Consider the following 10,961-nt stretch of genomic DNA (forward strand, 5'->3'; position numbering starts at 1 on the left):
AAATCAGCCGCATTGTTAGCTCAATAAACACGCGGCTCACAAAAACTTCAGTTTTACTCACAGTTTATATTCTCCAGACAGTTTTACCACGGTTTGATTGGTGATTACCAATCAAATCTCGTCACAGTTGGGGCACGTTTAATCTCTGTTAGTTAACTAACCGATTATTTAATCACTCCTTAAATATGTATGTATAAACTGTTTGTCAATAAAACATCGCACCACGTACCATTAAAACAAATGCGATAACATTGATAACAAATATTCACCAAGTATAATTCCAAATCACTCCACTTAATCAGATTTATTAGTTAACTAACTTAACTTAATTTTTCACATAAACTGTAACTGTAAAATAATAAATAGTGTTACAAAATCGTCATTCGTTTAGTGTGTAATCAGGTAAACATTATTTATTTATTGTTAAAAATAACTTACTTAACGTTCAATCCACTTACGTAATTCCGTACGTGCGGAAAACAGCTAGTCAATATTTCAACTATATTTTAGTTTAAAAAAAACTATTTTTAGTCTTTTATCCGATTTATTCTTGCCACAATACAATTCGCAGGCAGGGTGCGATTTATTTAGCAAGTCGTGCCGTCAAGCATGTGGCGCTTGCCGGGTCATTGGCGACCAAAAATGCTCAATGCTCTCGTCTCAAAGTTCTACTTTCACTTTACTTTCTCCAATCTCACTTTCCTTGTTTCCTTTTCCTTGTTTTCTCTCTCATCAGATTGGATGGAAAACCCAATTTTCGACACCGTCGTTCGTCCCAAACTCACGCCGCTTACTTTCCTATTTCCGTCATATTCAGAAAACTTAAACAAATCATGACTTTCTATTCCATTATTGCGGAACCGTGTCCTCATGTCAGGGTGACACTTATCATAACACCAACACGATATCTGCGTCGCATTGTGTTCAAGGGGTGGGCAAAATACTGGGTCAAAATACAGTATTTTGATGCCAGTTCTTCCCAGGGTTTGGATTTCCGGGGGTGTTACATCCAAAAAAAGACGAAAATCTACGTGGAGAAGGCAATAGTGGTAGGAAAATACAGGTTTTGTGAAGAAATTAACTTTTTATCTAGGTCAAAATACTTTATTTTAAAAAAATCGTGAAAACGATGTATCTTGACGCCGATAAAAAGTTAATTTCTTCAGAAAACCTGTATTTTTGACTGACTGTTGCCTTCTCCACGTAGATTTTCGTCTTTTTGTGGGTGTGCCAGCCCCGGAAATCAAAACCCTGGAAAGAGGATAAGCTCAAAATACTCTGCATTTTGCCAGTATTTTCCCCACCTCTGCTTCTCTTCCTAGGAAAAAAAGTGGCTCACGGTTAAATAAGCATATCACAGCTTCAAAGAGATTCTCGTACCTTGTTTGTTGTTAGTGATCTCTGATCTCTACCGTAGGTACATACATACACAAAATAATAATAATAGATTCCAACTTTTTCCATACCGATTTCACCTTTGGTAATATGATGATGTTCAAAAATCCACACGAGCGGATCGCTAAATTGGATAATGGCTGATGTTCTCTGTTACGAGACGAGTTGTTTTATTTTCTTTGAGATATTTTCCAAATTGACGTAAATTACGGGGAATCAGACTTGTTCTTCTTTGACGATTCTTTTCACTAATGGAATGATTTGATAAGACGGATTCGCAATTATTTGATGCCAGCAGCACACTCGAGAGAGAAGATGAAAGAAAGAGATTGAAATCAACTTAATTAAGGAGTCGTTTGTCATCATTTCTGAAAATTAGTTGATGAAATTTTGTGCAAAATTATGTATGTAAATTTGCTAATTCGACTTATATAAATAAATACTTTCTTGGTAATTTTCGTGTCACAGGTTTCGCAAAAAATTAACATAATCAAGGTCAACTAAACCGAAAATGAACTCGTCGTCAATCCCGACTCGACCGCAGTCAAGGTTTTTTCCCGTGATGAAAACACCCATGTTGCCGAAGGGGGCTTTCGCCGGGAAAGTGGCTCTCATCACGGGTGGGGGGACAGGTAAGTACATATTTACTTTCTCAAACACCAGTGGCCGCGGAAGCCGTGGGGACATTAACGTTGCAGGATAAAGGAGGGAGGGGTTTATATAACATGGGGAGATTATGCGGACATCGAATAACTTTGGGGAAATAGTCCCTCTGTCCCCACGCACGCTTCCGCGGCCACTGTTTCTAATATAAAATCAAGCCTGTATTCTGCACTTATATACTTTTCACTGCAAAAAGTCACATGACCTCGTACCCTTGGTACAGATTTCAACACGGATTTTGGTCAGGGCTAATTTTTTCGAAAATTTTCAAAACGGAAAATTGAATGTTTTTTGTGCTGACATGTATTTCATGGTGACATACCTCTGGACTGAATGGATACACGTTATGCAAACAAAGAAAAATATCATATTTTCTATTTTTGAAATTTTTCTAAAATTATTCCGGACCGAAATCTGTGCTAAAATTAATACCAAGGGTGCACCTATTATGAGGACATGTGACCTTTTTTTGCAATGAAAAACTACGTGCAGAAAACAAGCTTGCATATAATTTCGTTTTGCTGAATGAATGAAATTGCGAACGTGCGATTCTCTCCTGCTCACTTTATTTCCTTTCACCTTTTCGAATATATATGAATATAATGAGCTTATTTACAATTTTCCCTGTATTTTGACTGACGTGCAGGTCTGGGGAAAGGCATGGCCTTGATGTTGTCATCCCTGGGGGCATCGGTCGCTATTTTGGGAAGGTTCGTTTCATCTCGTTTCACATATTGTGTAATAATTATGTCGCAATAAGAAATATTAATATGACGCAGAAAACAGTCCGACTTTTGATGAGGTTGACATTGTCTTGTATTTAAATTCATTAAGGTTGGACTGGATGACGCATCGTCAAAATTACCCCATTTTTAATTATTTCTCGCTTCTGGGAATTTATTTTAAAATTCTGACAGGCAAATATGTAGAGCAGGGAGTTGTTAACTTTTTAAAAATATACACTACAGATTTTGACACTTTTTGAAGGAGGAGATCTCAAGTTTAAGAATCCTTCAGAAAAATTGGAACTCGTGGAAACTGGCTTAAAAAACTCACCACAATTCCATTAATCAACTCACTGACTGCAAATTTGTCGTCCAGAACTTTAAAAATAAATTCCCAGAGGCGAAAAATAATTAAAAACGTGTAAATTTTGACTTGTTTGGCGAAGAGTCATCAAATGCTACCTTAAATTCTTAAAATCTTGACTTATGCAAATCCTAACCCTTGAAATATTCTGCTTATGTAAGTCTAAAAACACAGTTTGCATAGAAAATTATCTCTGCTTTGATAATATTTCATTCATTCTCAATATGCAGTTTGTCCCGTTCTTGGCACATAACGAATGTCGTTTGAAGATTTGTGTTCGTATTTGCAGAAATATTTACACAATGGAAAGTTGAGCATTCTCGGAAAATTAGGAAGTTATTATTTCTAGCAAAAGTTAATATTTGAGTTGAAGAGGATGCTGAATGAAGTAGATATTTGGAAATGATAAATTATCGTTGGATATGATGGATAAGCTTCTCCTAGATAAAGATAAGGCACACACACACATTTCCAACTGCTCCACATCGCGAAAACGAAAACAAACAAACTTTCATTCAACAATGAGCTTTACTTTGTATGTAGCACATCTCTGTTTTCTTTCTAATTCCTGTACTCGTAACAGTATCGGTTTCCTTATTATATATTGTTTATCTCCATCTAACAATGGAGGTCTCCCAGCGATCCGATTTTGGGAAAATTAGTGTCAATCGATAACAAATTTAATTAGGATGAAATTTGCGAAAGACACGATCTCCCGATGGGCACGTTTGGCCGAGATATTTGCATCCGAAGAGGAGAAAACGTGGCGTAATGTCGACAAATTTTACACTTTCCAGAGTTACTAGTACTTACTAGTGTTTTGTCCTATTTCGATGCAAATATCTAAAAATTAATACTTTTTTTATATACATGTTTTTTTTACTTTATTGGTATCAAAGCCTTACATTTTTAAGAAATTTTGAAGTTGTAAAATTTGTCAACTTTACTGCGCGTTTTCTCCTCTTGCGATGCAAATATCTCTGTCAAAAGTGCCCATTGGGAGATCGTGTCTTTCGCAAATTTCATCCTAATTAAATTTGCCTTCGATTGACAGTATTTTGCTCAAAATCGGAGAGCATCCGCTGGGACACCTCCCTTGTAAGTATCTTCAGTAATAGGTAAGTTAATAAGTTTGCAGTGAAAGCCTACTCTTTACACATAGTCTCATTTTCTTCCTGGCTTCTGGTGAATCCAAATTACATCTAATTGTACATACACGGTGAAAGTTACATACAGCACGTGGCAGCTAAATGAGAGTTTCATCTTTCATATCACACGAACGCAACGAAACTGGCAAGATTGATGGGTACGAAACTTTGTAATTGAAACATCTTGACATTACTCGTACACGAGCGGATCCGTTTCTCTTTCTACTTTCTTCACGCATCATTTTTTTTCGACTTAGGTGCATATAAAGAAGAAAAGTTCATTATTTCATAACTTGACACGCGTAGATTGCATGTGACCCACTTTATAACTTTATTTTTAGGTAGAGTCAGGCCTTATGTAATCGTCCTGTCTGTCTATCCGTCCGTCGGTCTTTCTTTCTATAAATCTGGAACACGTGGACCGATCTTGAAATCAAATTTGGTAGAAATATTACTATTTCCAAAATGTAATAAGCAACGAAAAGGCTTATGTAATCGTTGTCTGTCCGTCCGTCCGTCTTTGCATAAATCTGGAACGCGTGGACCAAATTTTGAAATTGAAACATTACATACGATCTGCAGAATCTAGGTACGAATCGAATTCGAAAAAATCTGAATCGGTGGAGGTAGTACATCTAAAGAATCTAAACGTCACGTAGGATCGTTTCAATAAAATTTTGCCAAAAACACATTTACGGCGTTAAACTTCGAAAGGAAGTCAAACTTACAAATTCATTTGCATACATTTTTTAACGTTCTCGAAACTACGGCGAAAAACCAAAATAATTTTGATCGGTGGGGGTCATATAAAAATAGGTCACGTGGGGCCGTAAAAATATATTTAGGGTGCTAAAAATCGAAATAAATTCAAACTCAAAAATTTGCATATATTTTTTTTCACCTAGACGCCTCAACGTTCTCGAAACTACGGCGAAAGACCTCTCTGCCTCTACGGGAAATCAAGTTCTTCCTTTTCCCTGTGACATTCGAGACCCGGAAGCCGTCAAGGGTGTAATTGACAAGATCGAGGAAAAGTTCGGCTTGCCAAACGTAATTGTGAACAACGCCGCTGGGAACTTTGTCTCCCCTTCGGAGCGCTTATCGCCCAACGCGTGGAAAACCATAATTGACATCGTTCTCAACGGAAGTGCCAACATTACTCTCGAAACTGGAAAAAGGCTTATCAAAGCGAAAAAAGGTGAGCAGCATTTTATTACCAAATTGACAGCTGGAGTGACATTTCTGCGATTCAGATTCTCCAAGTCTCGTTCAAAATTAGTATAATTGAGAAAAAATGCGATTTTATGCAAGGCACGAATCAGTGGCCGCGGAAGGTTGAGGGGATAGAGGGACATTGTCCCCAATGTTATTCGGTGTCCCCATCATCTCCCCATGTTAAATAAACCCCTTCATCCTCTATCTGACAATGTCCCCACGGCTTCCGCGGCCACTGAGAGAATTCAGGCTACTTAAATGCATTAACATGATGCAGTGGCCGCGGAAGTTGGGGGGATAGAGGGACAATGTCCCCACGGTTAATTATTCGATGTCCCCATCATTTACCCAGTTATATAAACCTCTCCCTTATCGTACAATTTTAATATCCCCACATGTCTCCACACCTTCCGCGGCCACTGGCATGCACCAATAAATTATGATGATTAACGACACATTTTCTCTCTTCTATTTAGGAGCATCTTACCTCTCGATAACTACCACGTACACGTTCAAAGGATCTGGATTTGTCGTGCCGTCAGCCGCAGCGAAGGCAGGAGTTGAAAATATGTGTCGGTAAGTAAAAGTCGTTGTAATAATAAAGTGATAACCTTCACGACGTAATTTTTTCAGGTATTCATGAAAAACGTGTAGTTATCCGGCACGTGGAGCATTACATTTTAACGAGGAGAGAGAGAGAGATCCTCTTATTTATGAGAAAATAAATCCATCCGACCGGAAAGAAATAGGGAAATTTACTCTTAAGGTGGCGACCAGTGGCCGCGGAAGGTGTGGGGACATTTGGGGACATTAAAATTGTAGGATGGGGGGAGGAAAGGGTTTATATAACTCGGGGGCATCGAACAACCGTGGGGACATTGTCCCTCTATCCTTACGCTTCCGCGGCCACTGTATCATGCACATGCATTTGAGTAGCCTGAATTCTCCCATTGGCCGCGGAAGCTGTGGGGACATCTGGGAACATTAACATTGTAGGATAGGGGGAGAGAGGGGTTCATATAATAATATGGGCAAATGATGGGGACATCGAATTACTGTGGGGACATTGTCCCTCTGTCCCCACACACCCTTCCGCGGCCACTGGTCCCAACAATCAATTCACCCTGGTTGACTGGTTGGTCCTGTAACACATCCTACCAAGAAATGATGTTCAAAACTTCAATTTTTACCCCACTAATGAAACAAGGGGACAAATGTCGTTGCCGTTTATAACTTTTCCGACAAAGGCGTACACGCGCTGCTATTTTTTTTGTCGCAAATGACATTGAAAAGTTTCAAGAGTGCTCGTTTTGGTCGTAACGAGTAGGAGCTAAATTTCCGATTGAACAGATTTGCAAAGGATGAGCTTGTTACAGCCTAAAAATTTGCATATGTTCAAAAAACATTGTTGTTGTTGTAACAAATAAATTGAAAAGATTCCTAAAATTTTACAGCTCACTGGCCAGCGAATGGGGCCGATATGGGATTCGGTTAAATTGCTTGGCTCCCGGCCCCGTGCCAACGGAGGGGGCTTGGTCCCGTCTCGACCCTACGAACAGGTAAGGAATCTACATCTTTTATATTAAAAAGTCCGGTGTGGAGTGATTTGTGAGTTTACTACCGTTTTCGTATGCACACTTTTACTACGCGTTATTTCTTTGTAAGTTGTGTCAGCTACTTATTGTGATCGTTTTGTCCGTCCGTAAGGTGGTCCAAAATAAAATTTAACCTTAACTTTCCTATCAATTGGGTGTAGTTTTCAATGAAATTTCATAACGACATCAACGCCATCAATATTTTTGACGTCCGGCCAACTCATGACTAGGTCAAAGGTCTCAACTTTTCCCTTTTTACCCACTTTTAAATCAGTTGTCTCCAGTGGCCGCGGAAGTTTGGGGACAGAGGGACAATGTTCCCACGGTTATTCGATGTCCCCATGTTATATAAACCCGTCCCTCCCCTATCCTACAGTGTTAATGCCTCCACGGCTTCCGCGGCCACTGCTTTTTTTATTAAAAAGTCTTGCATGGAGTGATTCGTGATTTTACTACCGTTTTCGTATGCTCGCTTTTACTCCGTCTTACATACCCGATATTGTTTTTATTATTGATTGTGTTATAAAACTGTAATGTATCCACGTCGACCTTGGAGATGGACACCCACGCAGCATTCTTCCGGTGTCAGGGATAGATTTCTTTATAATATTATCAGTGCCCTCGGAACAGAGGGGCAATGTCCCCACGGTTGTTTGATGTCCCCATCATCTGCCCGTCTTATATAAACCCGTCGCTCCCCCCACCCTACAATTTGCAATGTCCCCAGATGTCCCCACAGCTTCCGCGGCCACCGACTGTACATAACCACCTGCCATCCACGCCTCGAGTTTTCTCCATCCATCTGTCCCCCGCATTATTATTATGTTTGGCTGGTCGTCCTCCTGCTCTTTTGTACTTTTATTTACTTACGTGACCAACTTTTCTGTTTCAGCTTTGCGGAACACGCCCTGGATACGTTGCCGACGGGGAGAGTGGGAGAGGTTGAAGAGATTGCGAACTTGGCCTCTTACATGCTCAGCGACTACGCTTCCTGGATGACTGGCGAGGCGAGTACAAAGGAGGAATTTTATAAATCTAGTGATGAGATAGCCACTTCACGAGCGGGGGTGGTGTGTTGGTTCGTATCACTGCTGTGATATAATATAATGGACCACTTATTTGGCAAATGTCAAATCCCTGGGAGAGGTGACACTCCTGTGATGTGATGATATTTGCAAAGGAGGTCTCCTAACGTATGCTCTCCGATTTTGAGCAAATTAGTGTGAATCGATGACAAATTTAGTTAGGATGAAATTTGCAAAAGACACGATCTCCCAATGGGCACGTTTTGCCGAGATATTTGCATCCGAAGAGGAGAAAGCGAACTTTAAATTTCGAGTGTAAAATTGTAATGTTTCAAAGTCAGAAACAAATTCTGGTAAAGAAAACTAATAAATTAAACTAGGTCAGATATTTGAAGGCACGCCTTCTCCTCTTCGGATGCAAATATCTCTACCAAACGTGCCCATTGGGAGATCGTGTCTTTCGCAAATTTTACCCTAGTTAAATTTGTCATCGAATTGACACTAATTTACCCAAAATCGGAGAGCATACGCTGGGAGACCTCCATTGTTAGTACAGGTACACACTTTCTGTGAAATCGTGGATACATATCGCACCGCTTTGTCTCCCAACTTTCTCCCTACCTTTGACGTACATACGCAGTGGCCGCGGAAGCGTGGGGACAGTTATTCGATGTCCGCATCATCTCCCCATCTTATATAAACCCCTGCCTCCCCCATCCTACAATGTAAATGCCCCCAGATGTCCCCACGGCTTCCGCGGCCACTATAAATACGTATGCAAGTATTCACCAACTTGTAGAGTCGTTCCTGAACGAACAACACATTCACTAATGTAGTTATTCAACCCTCCGGCAGCCTCGTACACACTCATGCATATCAACATTTCTAAAAAGAAATCAGAAAATGCGCAGCAGTGAAGCAGCCCTATTTTAGGATTTTTCATTTCCGACGAATTTACTTAACCATTAAATTTAATAAATTCTTAATCCATCTCTCATTTATTCCGTTTTACTATGAAATACAGACCATCGTCCTGGATGGGGGAAGCTTGCCATTCGCTGCAGGTGAATTTAACCAGTTTATCAACATCCCAAATGAACAGTGGGACGTTATGGAGAAAGCTATTCGGGAATCGAATGCCAAACAGAAGAAGAAATAAGTAGGAAAGTAAGGAACAAGGGAGGTCTCCCAGAGGATGCTCTCAGATTTTGAGCAAATTAGTGTGAATCTATTGCAAATTTAGTTAGTATGAAATTTGCGAAAGACACGATCTCCTAATGGGCAAGTTTGGCCTAAATATTTGCATCCGAAGAGGAGAAAACGCGCCCTAAAGTTGACAAATTTTACACTTTCCAAATTTACTGCTCGTTTTCTACTCTTTGGATGCAAATATCTAAAAATTAATATTATATTTAATATGTGTTTTTTTTATTTGATTGGCATCAAAGCCTTACATTTTTTAAGAAATTTTGAAGTTGTAAAATTTGTCAACATTTGTGCCGTTTTCTCCTCTTCGAATGCAAATATCTCTGCCAAACGTGCCCATTGGGAGATCGTGTTTTTCGCAAATTTCGTACTAATTAAATTCGTGATCGATTCCCAATAAGTTGCTCAAAATCGTAGAGCATCCGCTGAAACACCTCCCTTTTAAGTACATACTTACTTTATGTCACTTAGAAGAATTCGAAATTCTTGTAACTATACTCTTCTTAAATACAAATTAATTTCCTAAATTAATTCAAACTAATGAAATGGTTTCCAAAAATTCGTGAAAGTATGCAATTTAATAAAAAGTTTTGTAGGTATGTATGTACCAATCTCATTAATGAATTCTTCTCTCTCTCCTTTATTAAAATTGTTGACATTAAAACGTCTGCTGACACACACGTTTCCTGGCTTTGCAAAGGTTTCGCAATGTTGCAAAACTTCGAACATTCGTCGCATTTTACTCCACGGCACGTGTAAGCCAACAATATCATGAATACGATTTCAGTCCTTTGTTGTGACGAGAAAATAGAAAAAAAGTTGGCGATTTGCTTCTTCGATTCGTGAATATTTTTTCGTAATGAAATTCATTAAAAGCGAACGAAAAGAATGGAAAATAACAATTTGTTCTCAACTTTCACCTTGAAAAAGTAGGTACATATGTAAATTGATGAGATTTAGGCTGTCAGCTTATTCTAGTTTTATTACCAGAGTTTGGAATTATATACTCTCAAAAATCCGGTATTAAAACAATACCAAGCGGTATTCATATATATATGACTCTACCCAAGTAGTATTAATAAGCAATACCGCACAGTAATAGCTTAGTACTGAAGTTTTACCATATCGGTATATAGCAAATTTTTTTACGGACCAGTATAATTTTAATACCAAGCGGTAACAACTTTAATACCAAGAAATCAATACCTGTCTAACTATATCAGATTTCTAACAGTGTAGAAATCCAATAGTAAAATAATATCAAGCAGTATTCATGTAAGGTGGTATTGATTACTTATCAATGATAAGTAATACCCTGCACCTATTAATAGCTCGGTACTATTAAAGTTTTACCATATCGGTAGTAAATTTTTACGGACCGGTATAATCTTAATACCAAGCAGAAAACAACTTTAATACCGAGAAATCCATGCCTGCCTGACTATATGTACCAAATTTCTAACAGTTTAGTAAAAGCGTGGAAAATAACAAATTTTTTTATTCACACCTTGAAAAAGTAGGTATGTAAAGTGATGAGATTTAGTCTGCTCTACATCTATTTTTACCAATTTAATAGAATGCAAATACAATTAACCAACGCAATCCGCTAATGTATAAATCATGTC

General features: G+C 38.7%; 1 protein-coding gene across 3 annotated transcripts; it reads left to right on the forward strand.

Moving 5' to 3' along the window:
- Positions 1–100: 100 nt before the first annotated feature.
- LOC110853998 (2,4-dienoyl-CoA reductase, mitochondrial) lies at positions 101–9,960 on the forward strand. Of its 3 annotated transcripts, none has more exons than XM_035854851.1 (9): positions 101–402; positions 1,864–2,027; positions 2,705–2,768; positions 5,201–5,493; positions 5,987–6,086; positions 6,965–7,069; positions 7,998–8,112; positions 9,155–9,293; positions 9,808–9,960. In XM_035854851.1, the coding sequence occupies exons 2-8, from the start codon at positions 1,907–1,909 to the stop codon at positions 9,287–9,289; spliced, it is 933 nt and encodes a 310-aa protein (XP_035710744.1). In that variant the 5' UTR covers positions 101–402; positions 1,864–1,906; the 3' UTR covers positions 9,290–9,293; positions 9,808–9,960. The 3 variants fall into 3 exon arrangements, with proteins under 3 accessions (XP_035710744.1, XP_021958078.1, XP_035710743.1); XM_022102386.2 differs by having other exon boundaries at positions 102–402; positions 9,155–9,297; positions 9,783–9,960; XM_035854850.1 differs by having other exon boundaries at positions 102–402; positions 9,155–9,297.
- Positions 9,961–10,961: the final 1,001 nt, after the last annotated feature.

This window comes from Folsomia candida, unplaced genomic scaffold (genome assembly GCF_002217175.1).
Source record: "Folsomia candida strain VU population unplaced genomic scaffold, ASM221717v1 Fcan01_Sc009, whole genome shotgun sequence".
NCBI lineage: Eukaryota > Metazoa > Arthropoda > Collembola > Entomobryomorpha > Isotomidae > Folsomia > Folsomia candida.